This window comes from Pan paniscus, chromosome 10, assembly GCF_029289425.2.
Source record: "Pan paniscus chromosome 10, NHGRI_mPanPan1-v2.0_pri, whole genome shotgun sequence".
NCBI lineage: Eukaryota > Metazoa > Chordata > Mammalia > Primates > Hominidae > Pan > Pan paniscus.
Genome location: NC_073259.2, coordinates 12,363,288 through 12,377,338, shown reverse-complemented (window position 1 = coordinate 12,377,338; position 14,051 = coordinate 12,363,288). Strand labels below are relative to the sequence as shown.

General features: G+C 45.4%; 1 protein-coding gene across 2 annotated transcripts in view; it reads right to left on the bottom strand.

Moving 5' to 3' along the window:
- CD4 (CD4 molecule) overlaps positions 1-14,051 on the bottom strand; it is a 31,585-nt gene that overhangs the window by 5,782 nt on the left and 11,752 nt on the right. For both annotated transcript variants that reach the window (XM_008973678.4, XM_063593336.1), the window contains 2 exons: positions 748-906; positions 57-290 (listed from right to left, as the gene is read on the bottom strand). In XM_008973678.4, the coding sequence (XP_008971926.1) occupies positions 57-290; positions 748-906 (393 nt within the window). The remainder of the gene's footprint in view (positions 1-56; positions 291-747; positions 907-14,051) is intronic.

Below are 14,051 nucleotides of genomic sequence, written 5' to 3'. Positions count from 1 at the left end.
GGGGCTGTCAGCCCCCGGGGCAGGGAGGAGACTGCGCGAAGAGGGGCTTCCCTTACCTAGCACCACGATGTCTATTTTGAACTCCACTTTCTTCTGGTTCTGCAAGACAGTGCATGTCCAGGTGCCACTATCCTGGAGCTCCAGCTGAGACACGGAGAGGGTCTTCCCCCCCTGTATGTTTTTACCCCTTGGACTCCTACATTGCACTGAGGGGCTACTACCAGGGGGGCTCTCCAAGGTCAGGGTCAGGCTCTGCCCCTGAAGCAGGTGGGTGTCAGAGTTGGCAGTCACTGTGGAGGGAAAGGCCAGCTGTGTCACACACATACCATCCCCAAGGAGAAGGGCAGACAACAGGAAACCAACAACATCTCTCCATTATCGCCGTCCCAACATCTCCTTCCTCCCAGCACCCAGCTGCGCACCCCCAGCCAAGATAGGGTTTCCCTCTCCCCTCCTCTCTCTCTTCTTTCCTCCTCTCCCCTCATCCTCTCTTCCCCAGTCTCTCTCCCTCCTTCCCTTGCCTCCTTCCCTTTTCTTTCCTTTTCCCAAGGCCTCTTCCCTCCTCCACCCACCAGCATCCCTCACCTGATCAAGAAGGGTTTTAAGAGATTTGGAGGCCAGTTTGACAGCTGGTCCTCTTGGGGCTGCTGCGGTATCACCAGCTCAGGCTGGATTTGGTGCAGGGGTGGGAGTAGTGGGGAAGGGAACCAGGCAGGAGGTATCCTCATCCCCACCTGCCCCACTCACATCCGAACACTAGCAATTGCACCTCCTCCTTCTGGTCCCCCACTTCACAGATGTAAGTATCTGAGTCTTCTATCTTAAGATTCTTGATGATCAGGGGAAAGTTTCCTTGGTCCCAAAGGCTTCTTCTTGAGTCAACGCGATCATTCAGCTTGGATGGACCTGGGAGCAGAAGACATATGGGGGGGGACTGAGGCGCCCTGGAGACAGGGCACCTCTGGCAAGAGAATGCCCACAGCTCTTCTGATATCAGTTGCTAATTTCCTGCAACATCTGCTCCTCGTTCTAATCAGAGAAACCCGGTCTGGCAAGGAGGTCTCATCATATCCATTTACCTGGCTGGGACAGTAGCTCACAAATACAAATAAAATCATATCCTTATTTGGAGAGCACCAACTCCTACATGCCAAATACTTTACAGGCATCATCTCAGTAATCTCCACAATAATTCCGAGAAATAGATACTGTCAACACTGTTTTGTTTATTTTGCAGATAGAGAAACTGAGACTCAGAGAGATTAGGTAACTGCCTAAACTCTCACATATTGAGATTAAGTAATTACCCAACTCTCACACATTGTAGGAGAATAAACCAGTACAATTTCTTTGGAGGGTGATTTGTAATCTATATCAGAATTACAAATGTATATACAAAACCAAATGTCCATCAATAAAGAATAGGTTAAATAGATCATAGCTCACCCATTCAGTGGACTGCTATGCAGCCGTAAGAGAGGAATGAGGAAGTGCTTTGTGTACTAATTTGGAACCGTATCTAAGAAACATCACTAACTGAATAAAGCGAGATATTAAACAGTCTACTGTTTGTTTTTAAAGGTGGAGAAAATATATTCTTTGTATATGAAAAGAATAATTCTCAAATTAAACATAAGAAAATGAGGCCATTAAAAAGAGCTATAATGTCTAAAAAAAAATTAAAAAAGAAAATGAGGCCAGGCATGGTGGAAATCTCTCATCCCAGCTCTTTGAAAGATCGAGGTGGAAAGATTGTTTGTGCCCAGGAGTTCGAGATCAGCCTGGGCAACATGGCGAAACCCCATCTCTAAAAAAAAAAAAAATTTTTTTTAATTAGCCACCTTGGGAGGCTGAGGTGGGAGAATCACTTGAGCCCAGAAGTCAAAGGTTGCAGTGAAACAAATGAGATGGCACCACTGCACTCCAGTCTAGGTGACAGAGTGAGACTCTGTCTCAAAAAAGAAAAAAAATTAACTGAGTGTGGTGGTGCATGCCAGTAGCCCCAGCTATGCCGGAGGCTGAGGTGGGAGGATAACCTGACCCAGGAGGTCGAGGCTGCAGTGAGCTATGATCATGCCACTGCACTCCACCCTGGGCGACAGAATGAGACCCCATTTAAAAGAAAAAGAAAAAGAAAAAAAACCTGGGAGGCTGAGGCACAAGAATCGCTTGAGACTGGGAGGCAGAGTTTGCAGTGAGATCGCACCACTGCATTCCAGCCTTGGTGAGAGAGTGAGACTGTCTCAAAACACACACACACACACACACACACACACAAATAACCTTGGTTGCCTCTAGGAAGAGGAAGTGAATACTCATGTGTAGGAAGAAAGCTTTTCACTATATGCCCTTTGCTTTTTTTTTTTTTTTTTTTTGAGATGGAGTTTCGCTTTTGTTGCCCAGGTTGGAGTGCAATGGCATGATCTTGGCTCACCGCAAACTCCGCCTCCCGGGTTCAAGCAATTATCTTGCCTCTGCCTCCCGAGTAACTGAGATTACGGGCATGTGCAACCAAGCCCGGCTAATTTTGTATTTTCAGTAGAGACAGGGTTTCTCCTTGTTGGTCAGGCTGGTCTCGAATGCCCAACCTCAGGTGATCCGCTCGCCTTGGCCTCCCGAAGTGCTGGGGTTACAGGCGTGAGCCACCACACCCAGCCTGCTTTCTTTTTTTGTTTGTTTGTTTTTATGGAGTCGAGTGTTCGATCTCTGCTCATTGTAACCTCTGCCTCCTGAGTTCAAGGGATTCTCTTGCCTCAGCCTTCGGAGTAGCTGGGATTACAGGTGTACACCACCACATCTGGCTAATTTTTGTATTTTTAGTAGATACAAGTTTTGCCATGTTGCCCAGGCTGATCTCGAACTCCTGACCTCAAGCAACCCGCCCACCTCAGCCTCCCAAATTGCTGGGATTGCAGGTGTAAGCCACTGCACCCAGCCTATATGCCCTTTTCTATCTTTTGAATTTTGACTCCCGTAAGTGGTGGAGCTAGGATTAAAATGCAGCCCGTCAGGAGTTTGGGACCAACCTAGGCAGCCAATCGAGACCCTCATCTCTAAAAAAAATTATTTTAAAAAAAATTAGCTGGGTGTGGTGGCACATGACTGTAATCCCAGCTACTTGAGAGGCTGAAGCAGGAGGATCACTTGAGCCCAGGAGTTCAAAGTTACAGTGAGCTATGATTGTAACACTGCACTCCAGCCTGGGCAACAGAGTGAGGCCTCATCTTAAAGAAAAGAAATTTTTGGCCGGGTGCGGTGGCTCACACCTGAAATCCCAGCACTTTGGGAGGCCAAGGCGGTGGATCACTTGAGGTCAGGAGTTCAAGACCAGCCTGGCCAACATGGTGAAACCCCATCTCTACTAAAAATACCAAAAAAAAAAAAGAAAAAAAAAATTAGCCAGAGCATAGTGACGCATGCCTATAATCCCAGCTACTTGGGAAGCTGAGGGAGGAGAATGGCTTGAACCCGGGAGGTGGAGATTGCAGTGAGCCAAGATCACGCCACTGCACTCCAGCCTGGGTGACAGAGTGAGACTCTGTCTCAAAAAAAAAAAAAAAAAAGAAAAGATAAAAGAAAAGAAAAAATGTTTTAAAAAATAAAAATAATTCAGGCTATTTCGCTATGCAATGCTATCTCTGGAAAGTTCTTCTGGCATAAGTATGTGTCTCCTTTGGCCTCTTCTTGTAAAATCTAATAACCATCACCAAGGGAAGTTTTCTCTTTAGCTGTGCATTTTCTGGGTGCAGTGGAAGCTCCAAAATCTCTGTAGAACAGGGCTTTAGAAGCTAAATTTACATAGCAAACAGTTCTGTTTTGTTTTGTTTTTACTTAGAATGTATATTTGGAGGAATGGGGCAAAGGTGGCTAAGACTAAAGCCTCTCACCCTGCTTGGTACTGCCTCTGCCTCCCTGAGATGCCCACGCCCTCTCCCTCTTTCTGCCTTGGTGTGGGAGCCTGGATACCAGTTCAGTCACTCACTCTCCTTTCTCTCCTCTTCCAGACCACACAGTCCTCTTCCCCACTGCTCAGCTCTTACTGTCCAGGAGCCCCTTCCAGACAACCTCGCAGCCTCAGCACACAGTTGCCCCAAGCTTCCTCAGAGCACGGCAGGCACCCAATCCACCCCACACCTTCAGTTTCACACTTTTTAAAAAAACTTCCCTACTCAAGACAACCTGGACCCAACCTCCCCCTTTATTTGTTCCTTCAGTGGTTCCTGCCCTACTTGCTGTTTGCCCTGGATCTACACACTGCTTTAATTCCCCAGCTTACCCTGAAATTCAACTACATTCCTTTCACAGTTCCTTTACCAAACTTCTTAAAAGCGTGGCCTACTCTGGTTCTGCCCCACTTTGCTCCGCCTCTTTTGTTCCTCCCCTCCATTTCTAAGTATGATTCGTTTTTCTTCGTCTTGAACTCTTGCTCTGACATCTACATTTAGGTGTTGTCCCAGACTCTGTCTTTGGTTCTCTTCCCCGTTTCTACAGACATTCTAAATTCCACCGCATCCCCAGTCAGCTCTGCAGATGGTGGCCAAGTTGTTACTGCCAGCCCTGACCTCTCTCCTCAATTCTAGGCACACATTTCCAATGGTCCAAGAAATAAGTTTATGTTAATATCCTGCCATCACCCCAAACGCAATTGGTTCAAAATGAAATGTATAACCCTCCTCCTAAAATAACTCTGCCTCCTTGCTTCTCTTCAAAAGAAAACCATGGCCTGCTTGTCCATGCTGTCCCATACTTTGAAAAAGCTATGGCAAGATAATATGAAAGGTCTAAGCATATGAGTGAGTCTGGGACAAACTCATGGGACAATGGTATTGAATGAAGACTTAAAAGAGGTATGGGCCTGTGGCCAGGTGCGGGGGCTCACGCCTTTAATCCCAGCACTCTGGGAGGCCGAGGCAGGTGGATCACCTGAGGGCAGGAGTTCAAGACCAGCCTGGCCAACATGGTGAAACCCAGTCTTTACTAAAAATACAAAAATTAGCCAGGAATGGTGGTGCACACCTGTAATCCCAGTTACTCGGGAGGCTGAGGCAGGAGAATCCCTTGAACCCAGGAGACAAAGATTGCAGTGAGCCGAGATCGCGCCACTGCACTCCAGCCTGGACAAGAGAGAGACTCCATCTCAAAAAAAAAAAAAGAGGTATAGGCAATGGACTAGAGACGGGGAGCAGCAAGGACATTACAGGAAGGGGGAAAAGCTCCAGAGAGGCAGCACAGGCAAGCTGTGGGGAAACCTCCTGGGTGCAGAGGTTTCCACTGGGAAACTGAGCAGTGGCGCTGAGAGGGTGAACATCCTGCAGAGGCTTCTAGGCTTAGTCTAATGGGCTAGGATGTGGCATGTGCAAAGCATGGCTTTGGAAGGCAATGCTGCAGCAGGAGGAAGGGAAATCCAAGTAGGCGAGACTAGTAGCAGACCAAATTACCCGGAAGCTCACTGTAATCCAGGTGGGAGGTATGTGAGCCTTGGCTGGTGATGGTGGCATTCCCATGGGAACAAAGAAGAGGAAGAAACTAGAACATTTTTTTTTTTGAGACAGGGTCTCACTCTGTCACCTAGGCTGGGGTGCAGTGGCGCAATCACGGCTCACTGCAACATGTACCTCGTGGGCTCAAGAGATCCTGCCACCTCAGCCCCCCAAGTAACTGGGACTACAAGCATGTGCCACCACTCCCAACTAACTTTTGTATTTTTTGTAGAAGTGGGGTATCACCATGTTGCCCAGGCTGGTCTCGAAATCCTGAGGTCAAGTCATCCAGCCGCCTCAGCCTCCCAAAGTGCTAGGATTACAATAGGTGGCAGACATCATGCCCGGCCCAAAACACTTTCAAAGCAAGGAAAGGTCATAATTGATGACGATAGGAAACCAGGGATTGAAGCAGAGAAAAAAACATGACTCTGTGTTTCAGAAATTGGGAGAACAAGGAGGGTGATACTGTTATTGTTAGAAATCAGGAAGTTGGGAAGGGGAGCTGTTCTGAAGGAAGATGAGATCCATAGAAACAGAACAAAAGCATCAACACAAAAGACTTAAGAATTTTTGGAAAGTAGCACATTGTTTTAATCTCATAGGCAGTGAAAGAAATGCAAATTAAAACAATGATATATTTTTCAATTATAAAATTGCCCCCCCCAAAAGTTTTAAATAATACTACTCAGTGCTGACAAGGTGTGCTCAAAAAGTTCATATCCTTAATTTCATTTCTGGAACTTTATCCTTAAAACAATAATTTTAAAATGCAAACCATAATTTAGGTACAAAAATAATACTTATAGCATTGTTAATAGGATACAATGTTAGACAAAATGATAATGGCCATATATTAGAGGACAATTAATTTGATGGAATTCTAGGTTAGCACCAAAACCAATATTTACAAATAACTTACAATGAAATAGAAAATACTAATAATATACATTTCTAAGTTGTCTTAAGATAATCTTTACTTACAGAAGTAAGCTCTTGGCTTTTTAAAAAGAAGAAAATTATCTCACAAAGTAGGGAAGGAAAAGAAAAATTTAAAAAAAAGTTTTTTGTTTTTTTTTTTGAGACGGAATCTCACTTTGTCGCCCAGGCTGGAGTGCAGTAGTGTGATCTCGGCTCACTGCAACCTTCGCCTCCTGGGTTCAAGTGATTCTCCTGCCTCAGCCTCCCAACTAGCTGCAACTACAGGCGGGTGCCACCACGCCCAGCTAATTTTTTGTATTTTAGTAGAGACGGGATTTCACCGTGTTAGCCAGAGTGGTCTCAATCTCCTGACCTCGTGATCCACCCGCCTTGGCCTCCCAAAGTGCTGGGATTACAGGTGTGAGCCACTGCGCCTGGCCAATCTTCACTTTTTAGGTAAGTCATTTGAACTACAAAAATTATACACTTTCCTGGCCCTGCCTGCCTGCTTTTTTTTTTTGAGAAAGAGCCTCACTCTGTCGCCCAAGCTACAGTGTAGTGGCGTGATCTCGGCTCACTGCAACCTCCACCTCCTGGGTTCAAGCAATTCTCCTGCCTCAGCCTCCCGAGTAGCTGGGACTACAGGCACGTGCCACCACGCCCAGCTAATTTTTGTATTTTTAGTAGAGACCGGTTTTGCCATGTTGGCTAGGCTGGTCTCGAACTCCTGGCCTCAAGCCATCCACCCGTCTCAGCCTCCCAAAGAGCTGAGATTACAGATGTGAGCCACCACGCCTGGCATTAAACTAAACTTATTATTTTGAGATAATTGTAGATTCACTTGCAGTTGTAAGAAGTAATACAGAGAAATCCTATGTACCCTCTATCCAGTTCACTCTGATGGTAATAACTTGCAAAACTGTAGCACTATATCTCAACCAGTATGCTCACATTGACACAATCAGAATACAGAACATTTCCGGCGCCATAAGGTTGTTGCTTTTTGTAGCCATACCCCTTCCCCTCCCCATCCCTGAGCCCCTTAACCCCTGGCAATCACTCATCTGTTCTCCATTTCTATAATTAGTTATTTTAAGAATGTTATATAAATGGATTAATACAGTATATTACCTTTTGAGATTGGCTTTTTTTCACTCAGCATAATTCCCTGGAGATTCATCCAGGTTGTGGTGTGTACTATGATTCATCCTTTTTATTGCTGAAAAGTATTTCGTGGTATGGATGTAATCATTCCCCAGTTGAAGGACATCTAGATTGTTTCTAATTGTTGGCTACCATGAATAAAGCTGCTATGAACATTTGTGTGCAGCTTTTTGTGTGGGCATAAGTCTTCATTGCCCTAGGATAAATGCCTAGGGGTGCAATATTGCTGGATTGTTGCATGTTTTTTTTGTTTTGTTTTGTTTTGTTTTGAGACGGAGTCTCCCTCCGTCTCCCAGGTTGGAGTGCAGTGGCGCGATCTCGGCTCACTGCAAGCTCCGCCTCCCGGGTTCACGCCATTCTCCTGCCTCAGCCTCCAGAGTAGCTGGGACTACAGGCGCCCGCCACCACGCCCGGCTAATTTTTTGTATTTTTAGTAGAGACAGGGTTTCACCGTGTTAGCCAGGATGGTCTCGATCTCCTGACCTCGTGATCCACCCGCCTCGGCCTCCCAAAGTGCTGGGATTACAGGCGTGAGCTACCGCGCCCGGCCGCATGTTTTGTTTTATAAGAAACTATCAAACTGTTTTCCAGAGTGGCTTTGCCATTTTAGGCTCCCACCAATATTGGAAGAATGACCCAGTTTCTCCACATCCTCATCAGCATTTGGTGGTGTTCCAATTTTGTATTTAGCCATTCTGATAGGTTTAGTGATAGCCTATTGTGGTTTTAATGTACATATCCCTAATGATTAATGATGTTGAACAACTTTTCATGTGCTTATTTGCCAACTGTATGTCCTTTTCGGCCTGTTTTCTAATTGAATTGTTCGTTTTTTTGGTTTTGAGTTTTGAGAGTTGTTTATCATATTCTAGATACCAGTCCTTTGCTGAGTATGTGGATTGTGAATATATTTTCTTATATTCTGTAAACTGTCTTTTCTTATTATTCTTCTTTTTTGATATAGGGTCTCGCTCTGTTGCCCAGGCAACCAGGCAACATCTTGGCTCACTGCAACCTCTGCCTCCCTGGCTCAGTGATTCTCCCACCTCAGCCTCCTGTGTCATTGGGAATACAGGTGCACCCAGCCTGGGTGACAGAGCAAGACTCTGTCTCAAAAATAAATAAATAAATAAATAAAAATTTTAAATAGATGTATACACACACGCGTGTGTATAGATGTATATTCACAATAAATAGATGTATATACATCTATTCACCTGTATGTGTATATATACGTGTATATATGTGTGTGTATATGTGTGTGTGTGTGTGTGTGTGTATGTACTTTTTTTTTTTTTTCGTAGAGACGGGGTTTCCTCACGTTGCCCAGGCTGATCTCAAACTTCTAGGCTGAAGTGATCAGCCTGCCTCAGCCTCCCAACGTGCTGGGATTACAGCGGTGAGCCACTGTGCCCAGCCTCTTTTCTTCTTCTTAATAGGGTTTTTGCAGAGCAAAATTATTTTGGTTTTGTTTTTGTTTTTGAGACAGGGTGTCCCTTTGTCACTTAGGCTGGAGTGCCAGCTGGAATGCAGTGACACAATCATAGCTCACTGCAGTCGTGAACACCTGGGCTCAAGCGATCTTCCCACCTCAGCCTCCCAAAGTGCTAGGATTACAGGTGTAAGCCACTACACCTGGCCAACTTGTTTATATCTACAAAAAATCTTGCTGGTATTTTTATAGGAATCGGATTAAACTTGTATATTAATTTGGGGAAAATTGATATCTTTCTTATGTTGAGTCTTCCAATCCATCAATCCATGAGTACAGCATGTCTCTCCATATATTTAGATCTTCTTTGACTTCTTTAATCAGCATCGTGTAGTTTTTAGCATACAATTCAATGCTTTCTTTTTTCTTTTTTTTTTTTTGAGACAGACTCTTACTCTGTTGCCCAGGCTGGAGTGCAGTGGCGCAGTCTTGGCTCACTGCAACCTCTGCCTCCCGGGTTGAAGCAATTCTCCTGCCTCAGCCTCCAAAGTAGCTGGGATCAGGCATGCGCCACAACACCTGCCTAATTTTTGCATTTTTAGTAGAGACGGGGTTTCACTATGTTGGCCAGGCTGGTCTCAAACTCCTGACTTCAAGTGATCAGCCAGCCTCAACTTCCCAAAGTGCTGGGATTACAGGCATGAGCCACCGCACCTGGCCCTATGCATGTTTTTTAGATTTACACCTAAGTATTTCTTTCTCTCTTTCTTTTTCTTTTCTTTTTTTTTTTTTTTTTTTTTTTTTGAGATAGGGTCTTGCTCTGCTACCGAGGCTGGAAAGCAGTGGTGTGATCATGGCTCACTGCAGCCTTGCCCTCCTAGGCTCAAGCAATCCTCCCACCTCAGCCTCCCCAGTAGCTGGGACTACAGGCATACACCATAATGCTCAGCTAATTTTTTTTTTTTTTTGAGACGTAGTCTCACTCTGTCACCCAGGCTGGAGTGCAGTGGCACAATCTCAGCTCACTGCAAGCTCCGCCTCCCAGGTTCACGCCATTCTCCTGCCTCAGCTTCCCGAGTAGCTGGGTCTACAGGCGCCTGCCACCACATCCAGCTAATTTTTTGTGTTTTTAGTAGAGACAGGGTTTCACCGTGTTACCCAGGATGGTCTCGATCTCCTGACCTCATGATCCGCCCGCCTCAGCCTCCCAAAGTGTTGGGATTACAGGAGTGAGCCACTGCACCCAGCCATGCTCAGCTAATTTTTTACTTTTTGTACAGACAAGGTCTCACTATGTTGCCCGGGCTGGTCTTGAACTCCTGGGCTTAATCAATCTTCCCACCTTGGCCTCCCAAAGTGCAGGAATTACAGGTGTGAGCCACCATGCCTGGCCTTTTTGAGCAATTATAAATGGTATTGTAGTTTTAATTTCTGTGTACACATGTTCCTTGCTAATATATAGAAATACAATAGATTTTTTATGTTTATCTTATATTCTGCAACCTTGATGAATTCATTTATTAATTCTAAGAAGTTTCTTACAGATTCTTTGAGATTTTCTATGTAATCATGTCATCCACAAATAGGAACAGTTTTATTTCTTCCTTTCTGATCAGTTTTCCTTTTATTTCATTTTCTTGCCTTATTGCACTGGCAAGGGATTGCAGTATTATGTTGAATAAGAGTAGTAAGAGCAGACATCTTTGTCTTATTCCTGCACTTAGGGAGAAAGAATTCAGTTTTTCACCATTAAATATAATGTTAGTTGTAGTAGGGTGGGTCTTTTGCATTTTGTGTGTGTGTGTGTGTGCGCTTTTTAATTAATTTATTTATTTATTTTGAGACAGAGTCTTGCTCTGTCGCCTAGGCTGGAGTGTAGTGGCACGATCTCAGCTCACTGCAACCTCTGCCTCCTGGGTTCAAGTGATTCTCCTGCCTCAGCCTCCCAAGTAGCTGGGACTATAGGTGTGTGCCACCACACCCGGCTGACTTTTTGTATTTTTAGTAGAGGCAGGGTTTCACTGTGTTAGCCAGGATGGTCTTGATCTCATGACCTCATGATCTGCCCACCTCGGCCTCCCAAAGTGCTGGGATTACAGGCGTGAGCCACCGCTCCTGGCCTTTATTTACTTATTTATATTTTATTTATTTATTTATTTATTTTTTGAAATGGAGTCTCGCTCTGTCACTCAGGCTGGAGTGCAATGGTGCAGTCTCAGCTCACTGCGACCTCCGCCTCCTGGGTTCACGCAATTCTCCTGCCTCAGCCTCCCGAATAGCTGGGATTACAAGTGCCCGCCACCACGCCTGGCTAATTTTTTGGTATTTTTAGTAGAGACGGGGTTTCACTGTGTTAGCCAGGATGATCTTGATCTCCTGACCTCATGATCCGCCTGCCACAGCCTCCCAAAGTGCTGGGATTACAGGCGTGAGCCACCACGCCCGGCCCCACAAGCAATTCTTATAATAACACCTTTCCATAGATATTATTAAGTGTTCACTGGTCAGGCGTGGTGGCTCACATCTGTAATCCCAGCACTTTGGGAGGCCAAGGTGGGTAGATCACTTGAGGGTAGAAGTTCCAGACCACCCTGGTCAACATGGTGAAACCCCATCTACTAAAAATGCAAAAATTAGCCAGGCATGGTGGTGCACACCTGTAATCCCAGCTGCTCAGGAGGCTGAGGCAGGAGAATCACTTGAACCCAGGAGGTGGAGGTTGCAGTTAGCCGAGATCATGCCACTGCACTCCAGCCTAGGCGTCCAAATGAGACTCTGTCTCAAAAAAACAACAAAAAAGAATATTCACAATTTTATTTCTGTCAAGTAGACTTTCCAAAATAGCTATTATTAGGTCCAAGGGTTTTAGAGTTTTGTATTCATTAAACATTGCCAGATTACTTTAAATAGTTAGTCTAGGCCGAGTGCAGTGGCTCACACCTGTACTCCCAGCACTTTGGGAGGCCAAGCCGGGCTGATCACGAAGTCGGGAGATTGAGACCATCCTGCTAGCATGGTGGAACCCTGTCTCTAATAAAAAAAATAAAAAAGTTAGCTGGGCATGGTGGCACGTGTCTGTAGTCCCAGCTACTCGGGAGGCTGAGGCAGAATTGCTTGAACCTGGGAGGCAGAGGTTGCAGCGAGCTGAGATCGCGCCATTGCACTCCAGCCTAGGTGACAGACCGAGACTCTGTCTCAAAAAAAAGAAAAAAAGTCTAATAATTGGTAGTCTCATTATGATATAACTTAAGGAAGGAGTAGGATAAAAGGTATATACAGTATGATATCATTTACGTAATTATGTATATAATATTCTCCACACCGAACAACAGTGGAAGAAAATAGGCCACATGCAGTGGCTCATACCTATAATCCCAGCACTTTGGGAGGCCAAAGCGGGAAGATCACTTGAGCCTAGGAATTCAAGACCAGCCTGAGCAACATGGTGAAGTCTCATCTCTACAAAAAGTAAAAAATTAGGTGAACATGGTGGCGTGCACCTGTAGTCCCAGCTACTGGGAAGGCTGAAGTGGGAAGATCACTTGAGGCTGTGATGTGTTGTGGTCATGCCACTGTACTCCAGCCTGGGCAGCAGAGTGAGACCCTGTCTCAAAAAGAAAAAAAAAAAAAAAGATTGGAAGAAAATCAATCAAAATGTTAGCAGAGGATATCTCTGAGTGGTAGAAGTATGCATGCATTTGATTTTCTTCCATATTCTTTTCTTCATTGACCAAATATTTTGTAATGAGCATATAATAGTTTTAAAACCAGGAGAAAAGGCCAAGTGCAGTAGCTCATGCCTGTAATCCCAGCACTTTGGGAGGCTAAGATAAGAGAATCACTTGAGGTCAGGAGTTCAAGACCAGCCTGGCCAATATGATGAAAACCGGTCTCTACTAAAAATACGCAAATTAGCCGGGCATGGTGGCACACGCCTGTAGTCCCAGCTACTCAGGAGGCTGAGGCAGGAGAATTGCTTGAACCTGGGAGGCAGAGCTTGCAGTGAGCCAAGATCATGCCCACTGCACTCCAGCCTGGGCAACAGATCAAGAGTTTGCCTCAAAAAAAAAAAAAGTAGAAAAAAATGATTCTGAGCCGGGCACAGTGACTCACGCCTGTAATCCCAGCACTTTGGGAGGCCACGGAGGGTAAATCACGAGGTCAGGAGATCAAGACCAGCCTGGCTAACACTGTGAAGCCCTGTCTCTACTAAAAGTACAAAAAATTAGCCAGGCATGGTGGCATGCGCCTGTAGTCCCAGCTACTCAGGAGGCTGAGGCAGGAGAATCACTTGAACCCGGGAGGCGGAGGTTGCAATGAGCCAAGATCACGCCACTGCACTCCAGCCTGGGCGACAGAACGAGACTCTGTCTCAAAAAAAATAAATAAATAAACTAATAATAATAATAATAAATCTGCAGCTTTTTTTTTTTTTTTTTGAGATGAAGTCTTGCTCTGTCACCCAGGCTGGAGTGCAGTGGTGCAATCTCAGCTCACTGCAGCCTTTGCCTCCCAGGTTCAAGCGAGTCTCCTGCCTCAGCCTCCTGAGTAGCTGGGAGTACAGGCCTGCACCACCACACCTGGCTAATTTTTGTATTTTTAGTAGAGACCGGGTTTCACCATGTTGGCCAGACTGGTCTTGAACTCCTGACCTCCGGTGATCTGCCCACCTCAAACTCCCAAAGTGCTGGATTACAGGTGTGAGCCACTACAGCCGGCCTTTTTTTTTTAATTAAAAAAAATTTTTTTGGCTAGGCATAGTGACACACACCTGTAATTCCAGCACTCTGAGAGGCCAAGGTGAGTGGATCACTTGAGCTCATGAGTTCGAGACCAGCCTGACCAACATGGTGAAACCCTGTCTCTACAAAAAATACAAAAATTAGTCTGGCATGGTGGTGCATGCCTGTAGTCCCAGCTACTTGGGAGGCTGAGGTGGGATGATGACTTGAGCCTGGGAGGTGGAGATTGCAGTGAGCCGAGATCATACCACTGCACTGGAGCCTGGGTGATAGAACTAGACCTTGTCTCCAAAAAATATATATATATATTTT